This window comes from Eulemur rufifrons, chromosome 29 (genome assembly GCF_041146395.1).
Source record: "Eulemur rufifrons isolate Redbay chromosome 29, OSU_ERuf_1, whole genome shotgun sequence".
Lineage (NCBI taxonomy): Eukaryota > Metazoa > Chordata > Mammalia > Primates > Lemuridae > Eulemur > Eulemur rufifrons.
In genome coordinates this window covers 30,047,004-30,063,006 of record NC_091011.1, presented here as the reverse complement: position 1 = coordinate 30,063,006, position 16,003 = coordinate 30,047,004, and the positions used below count along the sequence as shown (strand labels likewise).

General features: G+C 38.2%; 1 protein-coding gene across 2 annotated transcripts in view; it reads right to left on the bottom strand.

The window, feature by feature from the left end:
• The window catches only part of RAPGEF5 (Rap guanine nucleotide exchange factor 5), a 211,446-nt gene that overhangs the window by 169,270 nt on the left and 26,173 nt on the right, over positions 1–16,003 (bottom strand). For both annotated transcript variants that reach the window (XM_069462415.1, XM_069462414.1), the window contains exons 2-4: positions 6,993–7,043; positions 5,131–5,237; positions 410–531 (exon numbers count right to left, since the gene is read on the bottom strand). In XM_069462415.1, the coding sequence (XP_069318516.1) occupies positions 410–531; positions 5,131–5,237; positions 6,993–7,043 (280 nt within the window). The remainder of the gene's footprint in view (positions 1–409; positions 532–5,130; positions 5,238–6,992; positions 7,044–16,003) is intronic.

Here is a 16,003-nt window from a genome sequence, read left to right as displayed (position 1 = left end):
ATTACTTAGTCAATTAAATGACATACATATTCCACGCACAAAATCAGCTTCTGATGATTAAGTACAACAAGACAAATCACATATTTAGAGCAACTAAAGATGTCACTGATTTAAAAAAAAAAAAAAAAAGAGTTTGTGAGCATTTTGAGTAGCAAAAGAAAGGGGTAAGGGAAAGACTCTAACAGTGATTAGCCTATGAATCAACAAGGACCTACTTGTTTTTACAAAAAGTGTGAGAGAAATAAGTGAATCAAAAGATGACCTGTCACTTTTACCTAGAAAATAAGAGAATACAAATATTTACCTGCAAAAATAATTTCCATCCAGATAATGTGCTCTAGAAAATCAAGTACATTTTCGTCTGACAGCTTAGTAACAATGCCATGCCTTCAAAACATACAATACTAACCTGATAACATAATTCCCATGTCCAGTAGGAGCTGCCAGACCCCTATGGCCATAGATCTGCACTGGACAAAAGGACAGTGTTCCAGAAGCCAGTCTACCAGTTCTGACCCAACACAGCTTCTCCTAGACAAATGCAAAGACATTCACAGTAAGGTATTGTTGCCACCCATTTGCCAAAAAATTGATATTTAATACTATTCCTTTCATGTGTTTGCTTTTTTAAACAAGGAACTCAAGAATAAATAACATACTCCTTATTCATTTTTCAGATTAAAGCTCAAATATCACTTCCTTTGCAAAACTTAAGTCCAATTCTCTTATACTCTTTCTTTCTTCAAGTCAACTAAGATTTAGTAATTATACATCTTTCCAAATGAATATTTGCTTCCCCCACTAGAAAATACTTTCCAGGAGAACAGGGACTTTATATAACTCAATATTAATCCCCCCAACTTAGAACAGTACATGCATGGTACACAGAAAATTCTCAAAATATATTTGAATAAATGAAGAAATAAGTTACAGCAGCCTTTTATATAAATATGATGATTTTATCCTGGTAATCTACATACCTCAAGTTCGTAGTGATAAAATTTGGTTCAACCATTTATAGATTTCTATCTCGTCCCTTTGAGAATAAGATACTTCTCAAAGGGAACAAGATAATTCTCAAGACAAAATTGGGATCACAGTGGTAGAGAATTTTGTTTGATACTCCTAAAATTTATTTCAAGGAACAATAAATTTGATTGCTAATCTTTTTAATATAATCTAAGCAGCCTAATTAAGCAGCCTAGATCATAATCGCATAAACTCAGATGGATGTGTCAGATTCCACTAATCTCACACAAAAAATCATCTACCTTGAAACACACTATATTCAAAAAATTCCATAACCTGAGTATTACAAGCAGCACCTTCATACCTACTTTTTCATCTGCATCAGCCTCAGATGAAAACCAAAAAAAAACTTCCTGAAATATGTTTTTTCATTTTGCAAAAATGTCATTGAATTCCACTCTCCCTTATGAAAAAGATCAAAAAGTTTTTATAAAACGATGTATCGTATAATGGCTATCTTGATTTCCACAGTCAGGATTGAAGGATCAAGAGATGTCAACATTTATTTGTATTCCTAAAGCAGAGAGATATTGCCTAGTTTTCTATCTCTTGTGATTGGCATAGTCACGAATACCCTGGAATCACACTGTAACCAACAATATGAAAAAATGCCATGAGGTGCTATACATTCTGAGGCGAAGCAAGATAAGGTGGTGAACTTTTCTGCTGAGATATTTAATCAAATATTCTAACTTTTGATAAAGCATCTTTTTTGGTGAAGTGTCACTATTTGAAAGATACGCTAAGGCAATTAAGCCAATTCTAGACATGTTCAGGTGCAGGCTGGTATTAATACAATAGAAAGATTAACAGTCAAATATATGGATTTTTTAAAAAACAAAATGAGAAAACAGATGGCAACAAAACAGGCAATTAGATCAAATAGTCAAGATTAACCTCTAATTCTATAGGACAGCTTTCATGTTAAAGGTTCAAAGTGTTAATTAACTAATTAATTCCTCAACACCTCTGTCAATTAGCCAGCATCTTAGGGCTTTGAAAGCACTTTATCCCATGAACTATATCACCTTAGTTCATATTCTCAAAACAATGTAGCTCCTCAGCCTGCTGAGTGTCTGACATCACCTGGTACATGAAAGCACACAATGAAATATTTACTAAACAAACTAAACTGCCAAATTGCAAAAGGTGGCTTGATGGATGCATCTGCTTGTTTGTTCACAGGTGACAAGGAAGAAGCTTCATAAAAATTGTGCTTAGGAGTCACCTGGGGGATCTTGTTAAAGTACAGATTCTGATGCAGGAAGGCTGAGTGGAACCTGGGATTGTGCATTCCTAACAGGCTCTCAGGTGGCACTGGTGATCACAAAGCCCCAATGTCCTGGCTCTCCCTTCTCATGGAGAAGGGCTCACTATTTTGACTTTTGTTTGTTTGTTTGTTTGTTTGTTTTGGAGGGGGTGCTCTGAGTCAATATGCTAAAACACAGCATTGCCATGACAAATTAAAAACTGGGCCCCACTCTCAGAGAAAGCTGCTGTTTCAGTTGCAATACCCTCTCCCCTAACTTTATCAAGTTATGTTTCAAATCGCTTTCAATGATCCATCTGGACCAGGGAAAACATTAGCGGTATGGGTAAACACTGTCATTAATATCACCTAAGTGAACAAAATGAGGAGACTTGCTTCTTTATTTATAATAACTCCTAGTCCCCTGATTTGCTAACCAGGTCTCCAACAATCTGGTTAAAAACCAAAATGCACAGGACTTAGAGGAGAGCAGTGAGGAAGAAAACAGAGATGGTTGAAATAGAGCAATCCAAACACAGGCAGCAGTTCTTACACACAGGATATTTTCAGTCTTGTACTCAATCCAGAAACTGTTCCCAGTACATGCAGATCTAACTACAGTTGTGATACTAGGTAGGAACATTGTGAAATGTAGGTGATTAGCTACAAAGCCCATGTGATTGCTATAACAAAACATGAATTCACCCAATCTCTGGAGTTGGGGTGATGGTATTTAGTGACTGCTTTGTGCAAAGGAAACAAAGACTCAGAAGCCAATGTGATTCTTCATATAGTAAAAAACGAATAGAAAACATTTCAAAGTTTTAAAAGTGAAATCTCATGTGGTATATGGGGAACGCTTTACCTCAATTTACTACCATACAAATGAAAGTGATCCATGCTTGGCAACTGTAAGAGCACTTCATGATTAAATCCAGAACATTAATCAGTCCTTAGATCATGAAAGGTGGTTCTGGCCCTATCACAGCAAAACACATGCTCTTGCCTCATTCTATTCCCACTATGTTTTAAATCTGTGCAAACTTGGATAGATGGTTCTTTTCTCATGAACCTGATTAATGTACATCTCCCAATTCATTTTTCAATCTATACCATGGAGATCCCATAAAGAAAAAAAAAAAACCCTGAGTACGATGATAGATCTCATATATGGCCTTATGCAGCAACTAAAATGAATCCTTACTCACAACTAGACTGAAAGACTTACATACAATTTTAATTAAAAAAAAAAACAAAGAAAAGGAAAAGTCTGATGTGTTTAAAGGTGATGCCATCATTTATTAAAAGATAAAAATGAAGTTCTATGAAGTGGTCCAATCATCACAGCACCTGTTCTGTCGACTTGGACTGAGCTCTAAACTAATGGTTCTCAGACTGTAAGCTATGAATGCCTAAGGGAGGAAAAGGGTGGGTGTTGGAGCTTTTTCAAGAGCTTCATGAGTCCATACATGCAAAACCATTGTTTATAAACAGAATAGGTATGTAGCCGATGGCATATTTTTCAAAACCTATGTAAATGTTAATGTGATTAATTAAATATAGGATTTCAAAGTGTTAATTCACTGTGGTCTCTCCCCACACTTTGTATTTGCTCATATAATGGCTCATGAGAATACAGATTCTGCCGAGTTTTTGAAGTTAAAAAAAATAGTTGGTTGCAGGGAATGGTTATTAACTAGAAGGAGGCATGAAGGAACTTTCTGGGGTATAAAAATCCTCTGTCTCTTGATATGATTGTATAGATAATGATTACATAGGTGTGTAACAAATAAAAATTCATCAAGCTGTACACTTAAGATTTGTGCATTTTATTATATAAATTATGCCTCAATAGAAAGGGGGTCTTATTACACCAATAGTCTGGGAATCACTATTCCAAAAATCCAGGCCATGATGAAATTTTTCCCATCTGTGGCAAATGGAAAAAATAGGAATATTATAATGAGTTTATCATAAAGCTAAATTTATTTAACTTAAAGGAACATCCTTCATCCTGAGACTACTTCCTACTTTTTTTGTGTGTCATGTATTCTGAGTATTCTTCCTACTCTTTATGGTATTATACTGTTGTTTCTTTAAAAAAGAATAGTGATAGTACTGGTGTCTTTATTTTTGTCTGATTTTCTTTTGGCAATGTTTGGTGTGGTTTAATATCTTTACTTGGCAAAATAAAAAGCTGATAATTTACTTTTGGTTTTTCCTTTAAACTGTTCCATACAATGAAACACACACACACTAAGCTTTCTAAGTGACCACGTGTGTGGTCCCGCTGTACGTTAAAACTGGCATGAACCTACCTGTTTTCTCTAAAACCTCTGCCCTTGTTCACTAGCCAAGGTAGACAACTGCCATCCGTGTGCCGACCTTCCTGTCCCCCCTGCTTATGTACCTGAGGAGGAGGCTCACTCTCACCGAGAGTTAGAGCAATTCTCTCTGCCCACGGACCTCCAAGGGGTCCTTGCAGAGCCTTGATAAGGTTCCTCAAGAGGGAATCCGTACGAAGTCCCTAGTGCAGCACACAGCCAAAAAATATTATGAAATATCATTATCTCAGAGGAAGCAAAGCAGGGACTCTCTCAGGAACCCATCCACACTTGTGGCTGGGAATTAATTCCATACCTTAACTTCAGAATCAGGAGTCTAACTAAACAAATACACAGCTAAGTTTAACAAAAAGTCACCACCAGTAGCCTCAAGAGATAGAACAAACAAACCCCTCCTACTACAGATATAGCCCACCTCTCCTTGATCAAGGTTACAATTTCAACACAAGTTGAGTTTTTTTTTCCTGCAAGGAGAATTTTTGACAAGGTGTTAGAAAACTGTGTTACCTGTAAAACCCCTTGAGGTTCACTCTGTCCTTTATCAGGTCAGCTGCCTGAACGATAATAATATTCCTCAACGCTCTTCCTGCACAAGAAGAATTCTCCCCATAATTCTAAATGGAAAAACATTCACTGTAAATATATAACAATAATGTGACAATTTGTGAGCTACCAATAGCATGCTATCTGTAAAAAATTACGACCACGTCCCTAAACTTGAGACACATTTTGGCCTATGTAGCTACCAACCTTTAACTACCTTATTTTATTTTAGCTACTAGCCCACTTACACTGTTACGCTATAATAACTATTTTCCAAATGCTAAACGGATTCAACTACAATTACAAGTAATCTCCTTCCACACAAAGTTCAGTGTAAAATATCCACTATTTTTTAAATACAGTGCTTCCTTCTATCAACACAGCAAATTGAAGAATATTTACATTATATATTAACTCTGCCGTATCGACAATGCAATCACATAAAGGACTTGGAAGATTGGAAAATATTTTTCCTATCCAGTGAACATGACACCATTTGACAGCAGGCTGCTTTGCTCTTAAGCCTCACTCAGCTGCAGAGCTCATAGTTAATTCCAAGCATCCTGGTTTTATCTACTTCACGATTCCATCTATCAGATAAAAATTTCATTTAACTTCCTTTTTTAATCTTCTAATTCCCCCATATGGGTCTCTGATTCTTGGAGGATGAAGGAGGGCATTCCTTAGATCTAGAGAAGTCTAGGTCCCTCTTCACATTAATAATACTACCTCCTCCTCTGCAATGAGCACCTTCCTCCACAGCTCAATCCTGTTAAGGAGGCTAAATGGAAATGAGCCATGTTCATAAGGTAAAGGCTCATGAAAATTTATATTAACTTTTATATTACATGCTAACATGTACATGCTTACATCATTTTAATTTTTTCTTGGTGACACTCTCTGCACCTAAAAAATGTATATCTTCTCTCAAAGCAAACAAATTGATGATATATTGATTATGACTTGACGGGGAACACACCAACCCCATCATCCTTACACTTCTTTAATTTTCCTGATATCATCTCCTCCCTACAACCAGATAAGAAAGTGAGAAGGGCATGAAATTATTTTTAACATGTTAAAACTATCTTTTAAAAAAGCAAAGCTTGAACAGGACGGATGACAGAGAGCGTTACCAAGGAAGAGGTATGAGTCAGCCGACACTTGACGGGTCCTGACATCGTAGGACGTTCACTCACTCGGTCATTCAAAAAGCATTTGATGAGCAGCTGCCAAGTGTCAGGTCTGTTCTCAATGCTGGGGATACAGTGGGCAAAAAGGTAGAAACGGCCCCAGCCCTCACAAAGTTCATAGTCTCTCGGTAGCCTAAAAAATGCAACTCTTTGTCGACTGAGTCTTTGATGCAACACAATGAAGACACCTCATCTTTTCTCACCAATAAGTACACAAGAGATAGTCCACTCATAGATAACCATAAATGTAAATCTCTTTTTACATAAAGTTTTTAGTGTCAAATACACACTATTTGTAAAATACAGTCTTTTTATCAATATAGCAATTTGGAAAATATGTATATTATATATTTGCTCTGCCTCATTGACAATTTGCTCATGTAAAGCATTTGGAAGATGCAGAAATATTTTTTTTTCTTATCTAGTGAACATCTTGAATCATGACCCAATGATCAGAGCATCTCGAACACCTTTGCGGTGCCATCCCTAGGTGAAGAGACGACGTGATCACTGCAGCATCCCTGCAAAACTCCGTGTGCTCAGGAGCAACACGAGCAGCTAGCAGTAGAGGATTCTACACCAGAGTTTGTCAATTACTATTACAGAAAATGCAGTAAGAGAAAAGAATCATACCTGGGAAGGAGTATGTTCAAGATATGGATTGGAAATTCTTCTCGACAGAGTCTATTTTAAAACAAAGAAAAAGAAGAAATTAGAACCAAACAGAAACCTTTGTACCAAAAGGGCAAATACATATGCAATGATAACAGGCCCAGGAATTGTCCATGTTAAAAAATGAGCTAAAGTCTCAAGTCATGGGGCCATATGGGCATCCTCATTCTCACTCAATGTAAACATCTGGTCAACATTCGTATCAGGAGAACAGGATATTCCACTTGAACAGCTCCCAACTTAGCACAACCAGCAAAAGTACAACAGAAAGACTGGGATTTTTTTTTTTTTTTTTACTTGTCACTTTATTTTTAATGTGATTTGGATTCCATTTCTCCTATCCTTTTAGCTTCCATTTTCATCACCCTAACTTTATATACCCTGAACTGCTTCAGCTTCTCAGTAGATTTCCCGCCCTCTAGTCACACCCCCCTGAGGCCATTCTGCAAACCTCAACACCCCTTCTGAAAGGACAGTCTTAATAGCAAAATAACAGAAAAATTATTTAACCCATAGTAAGGGCTAAAATCAATCATGCGGGCTCTCTCTCTGCTCTCTCTCATAGGGACCCTGAGGGGTTCCGTTTTCACAACATCTGAAAAGAGCAGACAGAAAGTAAATGTAAATCTTTCTCTTTACAGTCACTTGAAACTGCCTTTTAGAATTTGCTTTTACAGCCTCAAGGAATTCCTGAGTGGACACAGAGGACAGCAGGGGTGGGAGCTACAGGCCTCAGTTCCTGACCGAAACTGTATCTCAAGGGCAGAACCAATGACAAGATCACAATCAAGCAGTGAGTCTGCCTGCAAAGGATAGGCAGCTGCTTCTGTTATCAGCCTGCCACTAAGGAAAGAAAAATAAAACAAAACAGATACAACAGTTCACAGTACCCCTGTTAATTTGGCTACAGCCACAAATCTTCACCCCCATTATAATCCCTAAATAAAAACCCTGAATACCTGGTTTTTTCTGCCAACATTATCTCCCGCTTTTTCACTTCTGTGTTGGCCCTTTTCCACGTGGAAAAGTAAAATAAACTTTTTCTTCTTTCTACCCTAATCTTTGTCTGGAGAAATTTTTCTCAAAACCCACGTGCACTAGCTCACACCCTAACACCTTCCACTTACAGCAGGTCCCTGATTGCTTATGTGAGTCAAGCCAACTTCTGCCCTTCCAACAGCCAGCTCACCAGTCTGTCTCCAGTAGGTTTCTAGTATTCTCTTTCCACCTCCCTGCAAGGCTTCTTCAATTTAGCAAGATCTACTTGTCAGAAGAACCACCCACTCATACCCTACTTCTGCTCACGCCATTTTCCATTTTAAAAGCCCTCTATCTTCTGTGACGCTCCCCTGAATCCTGCCAGATTTCCAAGTCCAGGTCTGTGCAGTCACCTCCCCAGTGAAGCACCTCCTGCCAGGGTTTGCTCCTCTTTAGAGCGCTTTGTTTTGGCTACAATTAGCATGGTAGCACCTGGGACCCCCACACTGTGGGCTGCTTTTCTGTGCATACATTTCCCCCAAGGAGTCCACAAGCTCCTTCAGGGAGTGCTGGCAGGTTATACTGCTTTGCTTTTGTGGCATCTAGCACACAACCTTGCATAAAGATGTTTAATTTTCTACTTATTTAGATATTTATATATCTATATTGACTTAATAAGTATTTGCTGAATGATTGAATTGCAGGAGCTAATTTTTCCTAGCAATCCAGGAAGCAGCACCATCACCCACATATGCTTAAGCACAATAGAGAACGATTATCATTTCCCATTGCAGTAGAGGGGGAAAATAAAAAACAGAGAAACTAACATTTATTGAACTTCCAACCTATGTTTAAAGCTCTTAACACCTCTATTCTAAGGCTTGCTGTCCTTTGAGATCCCATAGTTTTCAGCCTGCCGCCTCCACTTCTTGGAATAATTTGCTAGATTTACGAAACATACCCTGCCAGTCATCACTTTCCAGCATCTGAACCTTCTACTAAACTTCAGTCTAAAAAGAGAATTTCCATTCTGCCCCTTCCACACTCCGCACTGTTCCCAGACCACTTATCTTCTAATTAAACTGAAATAAAATGTAGCAACTCTTTACCCAGAAATGCCAATTGATACCTTGCTAAAGATTTGCAACTTACTTCAAAGAAAATAATTTTTTTAAGGTAGACAAGCCCATTTTTAACTCCCACTCTTGTGGCCTAGTCTATACACACTCCCCAGTTGGCCCTTGCTAGGCCTTCTGCAGTCTGAGCCTATGTAATATAGTCACTAATTGAAATACAGAACAACTTAAAACTTGCATGTGTACCAGATTATATAAAGATGAATCATCATGATAATTTATTTTTTTTCTCCTTTAAACAGGGGAGACTTTTAAAAATCATTATGGCAGACCAGAACTAATGTTATTACTCATCTAATTGCGTGAATCAGCTCAAAAAAAAAGCCAATACTTCACACACATGATCTAGTTAAAGAGAAAGCTTTTAGGTAGAAACAAGTTCTAAAAAACTGGGCAGGGGCAGCCTCACAAAAGAAAACACACCACTTGCCTTCCTCTCGGCTGCCTTCCTGAATCTGGCTGTTGCCACACTAGTGTTACGCTCACACAATTCCACTTAACAGAAACTTCCCCCCCATGGCTGGCTTGTTTCAAAAGGTTGGTAAGGTGAGTAAATGAAGCAATGGGATTCTTCTATACTGAATAGATAACAGTGTCAGATGAGCCACTGGGCCCCAGGGAATCGACAAAAGCAACATAATAACTGTCTCTTCCGGGACACAATTCCTAGATTGGTTGTCAGAAGCTCCTGTGAAGTCTTCTCTTCACTGGTCCCAGGGGATCTTTGTTTCATTAACACTCTGGGACAGCAGTTCTCAAACTTGTTAGCTGAGCCTGGGGAAGCCACAGAGCTCTCTACAGAACTCAGCAAAGTACTGACTCGTTACACTTAAAATAACCATCATACTAACATCTTTTGTAGAGACGACTTTATGTTAGTTTTCAGTACTGACCAAAAATAGCAAGTGCCAAATTAAGGAAAAAAGAGACCACAGGGAATATTCCATCTGTTACCGCATTATTAACAGGTACTGGGAAAGAACTGTTGCTTAATTTCATCACAGGAACACCAGGGGCCAACCTACCGCTGCTCTAAATCACCTCAAGAGTTTTGCAGCATTTACCAGCAAGAATATCACAAGAACACCCTTGAAAATGCACCACCCCTTCCATGTCAACATTCTTTCCTAAACATACAACTGCTTAGCTGTTTTCATCCCATCTTTTGAATCCCTTGGTTTTATTTCTCTTCTCAGCATTCCAAGGCTTCACCTCATCACTGCTGTGGCAACTTACTGCCATTCATTTCACATTTACAAAGTACCTACTGACCTCCTTGCCAGGCACTATGGGAGCTTCTAGAAACAGACACATCCCTAATGTAGAAAACCTATTTACCAGGAGACACAGGGTTTAAAGAACACTTTAAACATATGAATTCTCTTTCTTAATCCTGATCTCCCTATCAATTTGCTCTACAATCTGGAATGGCTAGTGCACCTGATGCAGGATACCCTCTTACATGGCTCTCACCATAATAAATATAATGCCCAAAGTGATGAACCATTTTTCCCCCTGTATTTCCAATGTCCTAGAATTACTAAAGCTGGATGCCATGATTCTTTCACAAAAGATATATAAATCCCATAGAGAGTAGAATGCTAACAACACAAATGAAAATAGATTTTAATGCACATTTATTTCTCCTCCTTTCCATTTTAATGAACCATGGAAAATGGTTCCCTAAGTGATTTCAGGCAAACCTCATATTTTAAACATGTATAAGAAAATTACAATCCTTTAATATTCACAAATGCACTTCCAGAAAAAAATAATGGCATAACTTAAAAAAATAATTGGTTAGCAACCATGTATTACATTTTTTAAAGTTGGATGTCCACCAAAATAGAAGTATAATAGTTCATGAAGCTAAATGTGAAGCAAGCATGAAACCCATTCTAGAATTGCTAAAAATATCTTCCTAAACCATTAATATGTAATAGACGTAAGGCACATTTATCATCAGCTCTTAAAGAAGATAGGTACATTTTTCATCATGTCTTAAAGGAGATGCCTGAATACGACACTTAGATTCAGTTAAAGTACTTAGGCTACTAAGGGCTGAGAGAAATGAGAGAGATTGAATCACTTTGATCACCACGGAAGTATGACCTGCCCTACTACTACTATGAACCAACAGGAATTACCAAGTTTATTGATAATGAAAGAATTCAGTTCATGACACAACTTTGTGATAACTTTGGCCACCATCCCTTTTCCCATTCTGGGTGATCAAGCAGAATACGAAGATAGAATGGTGAAATAAGTACACTTGAATTTCTTACAAACCTAGGAAGCCAAAAAGCTTATGTAACTGGTAGGCACATATGTGAAGAGATTATGGAATAAAATAATAAGGGCTGTGATCTATTAAAGTGTTCAGTAGATTTCTAAGACTATGGGTCCTTCTTAAGCCCCAAGATAAACTTACATCTCAAACAAAGCTTGTTCAAGGTTAAAAGGACAGAATCCCAGCTAGACTGCAGGCTTGAGAATTATCCAGTCATCAAAGTCAGGCCAAATGAAAACTGGCAACATGAGCCAATTGCTAAGACGGAAGAGCAGGGAACCACGACTCTCCTGTGAGCTCTGGTTACAATTCAGGCCCACAACCGTTTCCTCGGGGCTCCAAGGGGCAAACCCACAGCAGCCAGCCACAGCCACAAAGGCCATTTGTAATAACATCTTCCCAACATAGCATGGCTGTCCCGGAGTCAATGATATTCTTGAAATTATATTTTTCTACTGCTCTGTGATATGTTAAGAAAGTAGAACAAAACGTGGGAAATGCTTACTGAGCACCTCCTTTGTCTTAAGCACTTTCCATAGTAGTAAATGTGCCCACCTATTCCTATTTTTATAGATAAGAGGCCTGAGGATGACAGAAATGAAGCATTTCACTTAAGGTCCCAGAGCTGGAAAGTTAAGAGGCAGGACTGAGACAAATTGTGATTGATTCCAAAGCCATCACTCTATTCTAACATGCTGAATGTTATTAAGTAACAGTAACTGAGTTTCTGCTATGTGCCAGAGACTATACAAAGTATTTTGCATGCCCCATTACCTAATACTTTAAAAAAAACTCTGAGTTAGGTACTATTATTAATCCAATTTTGGAGATGACAAAACTAGACTTACAGAGGTCAAGAAATTTGCAACCCAAGGCTATCTTTATTTATTTCCCCATACATGTATCTTTTAACACAGGACACAGTAGTAAGAGTAGCGTGACAAACAAGTGCATCTAATTTCATTAAGAAGTCACAAATATTATCTGCTAGATCCAGTGGTTCTCAACCATGGATGTAAATAGAACCATCTGGGAAACTGAAGAAAAACAAAACAGGTTCCAAGGGACCACCCAGACATACTGAATTAGAATCTCTAGGAGGGTGCCTGGGCAGTTTTAACCCAAACCTCCCAGGCGGTTCTAATGTGCAGCCAGGTTTGAGTAAAACTGTAAAAATCAGTGATTGAGAAAGGCAATTTGAATCTCTTCTCATCCACTTCAGCTATTCAGCTTGGAGCACTACTCAACCATCACCTCCCTCACACACCTTGCTGAATGGGAATAAGGTACAGTCACTTGCCAGCAGCACTGGCATCTGTGGCTAAGCCTCCAAGTGGCTGGTGTAGAACAAAAAGCCACTGTTTCAGCAAATCTCCCCCTGCACCTGCTCATGTGGTATGTGTTTTCTGTATACCCCATCCTAGACATAGCCCTAAGCTAAAATATCTTCATGTCTGCATAGCAGCATAGTACCTATATACCTCCAGAAAGAGAACACCCTTTTAATGGCATCAATAACATTACACTGAATTTTAACTTCCCACTATTAAAGGGCTCTATTCTAGTATAAACATGTTTCCCTACTTAAAAGATAGAGTAGAAAATGAAAGTAGGCTCTAGGAATACTTATGAACATTTCACAATCTTGTCTGCCTAAGGAGATACATCAGCAAGAACCAACAGCTTCTGGGAAAATATACACAATAGGAACAACAGAAACAAACCCCAAAGCTTCACCAGTTTGATTTTATTCAGTCCTTGGGAAAATATCTTTCTTTTTGGTTGTGCTTACAAACAAGAAAACAGTTTTGCCTACCAGGGTGGGCTTCCCTGGTGAATGCAAACACAGAGAAGCCTTTAAAATTTAGGAATCAAGTAACTGAAGATTTAGGGAAAATGGTTAAATTAGCAAACTTACTTATCTCCACTAATCACTCAATTCCCTGCTTGTATTAACATCAACCTACCTAGTCATACCTGGACTCCAAGATGGACCATTCCCACAGCAGCCAGCATAAAGAAGCTCTCAATGGCCAAATCTGGGACAATTTGAGCAGCAACATAAATAATGAAAGTATTGACTTCTAACCCACAGAATAAATATCCATGAGTCCATACAGATGTAAATAAATTATTGAATAAATAAAAGAATGAGGATGGGAAAGAAAGGACAGCCTTCCTTACGGAATAATTTCAATTACTAAATGCAATAAAAAGAAAGAAAAAAAAAAAAAACCAGAAAAGCACCATTAGGCAAACATCACAGTAGTAAATACTGCAAACAAGAATCATCAATGGTTGATGGTAACAATGAGATACAGGATATTCCATGGTGTCAAAGTACATCCCCCCAAAATACTAAGTATAAAGGAAAAAATAGTAACTTTCAAAGAAGCTTAGCAGACACCACCTTCCCCAAGTGATAAAAGTTATCTCCTATCATGAGACACGTTCACATCTTCTGCCTCCTGATCTGATGAACTGAGAACGGCACTTTCATGGTATTTTTGTCAGAATGCATACCTGAATTTAATGATGAAATACCAGACAACCCCATACCGAGGGACATTCTTCAAAATAACTGGCTTGTACTCTGCTAAAATTGTTAAGGTTAAAACAGACACCAACAGAGACTGAGGAACTATCCCAGATAGGAGGAGTCCAAAGGAAACTGACAACTAAAGTCGGTGTGTGATCCTGCACTAGAATAAGGACCTTGGCAGGAAAATTGGCAAAATGTAAATGAGGTCCATGTTTTAGTTAATAATGTGTATCCATGCTGGTTTTGACAACTGTACTGTGGTTACGTAAAAATGTTAACATTTGGGGAAGCCGACTGATGGTTATAACTCCCTTTGTACTAGCTTTAAAGTTTTTTTAAAAAAGTAATGGTCTCCTTTCTCCTCGCAGATGCAATTTCAAAAAAAATTCAAATATTATTTCAAAATACAGCATTTTTTTTATTTTTATTTTTATTTTTTTTGCTAAATGCTGCACTGCCCTCAACATTATTTCTTTAGGCTGCACAACAGAATGACTCTAATGGCTTTTCTGCCCATTCTGGTTTCTAGCACCTTCACACAAATTAATCTCTCTAAAACATCTCCTTACATATCATCTTGGGTTTTTTTTTTTTTAATGAAACAAAATTTTTTTAAAACAAGTTTACCTTCCTGAGTACTCACAATGTTCCAAGTCTTTAACCTTGGGGTCAACACCTTCTTTACCTGTCTACATAGTCCCTGCTGCACTTCTTTTGTACAAACTCTGCTTTAGTCCGGCAGGTCATCTGGTTTTTACTAGACAAACCACGTGTACCAGCCCTTGCCAAGACCTCTGCTGTGTGTCTCTCTCTACATTTTCTATGTCCTGCCCTTCCTTCAATCCACACAAATGCTACATGAAGCCCATCCAAGCCCTGAGCCTCCCATGATGAAGTTTTTCCCTCCAACTCTAGCACTTGTCTATATTAGTCACTAAAATATAATGCCTCCTGGCTCCATTTGTGGGTGTATGCATCTCTCCTCAACCAGCCTCATAAGCCCCAGAGGGATTGATGCCTTCTATAAATCTAGGACCTTCTACAGTGTGTAGCAGGAGCTGACCAGCCAATGGTGACTGTCTGACAGTCTGCGAAGTGGTACAGCATGACATTACCGCCTCAAAACCTATGAAACCCTCTGCCACCACTGCCCCACCCCAGCCATTACTCACCCTTTCCCCTCCCTGCCTTAAGTGGTCATGCCCAGAGATCACAGACAGTCCACAGAGAACTAGAGTATATATAGAGGAAGTGTATTTTTATATACCGAATGACTTATGTGCTTATTTTAAAACTTAAAGATCCACTTGAATACCAATCATTTATTTGTAGTGAAAAACACTTAAGTTGTTTTGTGTAGGGTTGTCAATAGGAAAAGAATTCTTTTCATTTCCTACATTACTCACAAATCAGAAATGAATAAAAGAAAAGCCTTTCATTCTTCCCTTCTTTGAAATCTAGAAGTAAATTAGTCTCTTAGATATTTCTTGTGAAGTTGTACATAAATTTTTGAAAGCTGCAAAACAATAAAAGTGACAGTGTAGAGAGTCTTCTGGTGGAAGGAAGAATTGAGAATATTAGTTCCACTTTTTATTTTTCAGTTACTCAACTAAGATATATGAACAGCCTCAGAAATATAGCACCAGAAAGGACCTCCTAGGATCACCTGGCCTTCATCCAAACTATGTGAGACACTTGAGAATCTATTAATAGATTTGGGGGCCCACAGACCAAACCCAGATACTACCTGTTTTCATAAACAAAGTTTTACCGCAACTCTGCATGCCATTTATTTACGTATCACCTCTGGCTTCCCCAGTGCCACAGCAGAGTTATGGGGTGGCTGGCAAAGCCGAAAGTATTCACTATCTGGCCCTTTACAGAAAAGGTTCACTGTCCTGGACTAGATTTCAAATCTTACGGAGCAAGAAGAGCCCTAGAATCTTCCCAGCAATATATTCCATTGCTTAACCAGTTATTGGTAACAACGCTTTCATTTGAACCAAAATTATCTCCCACTGCAATT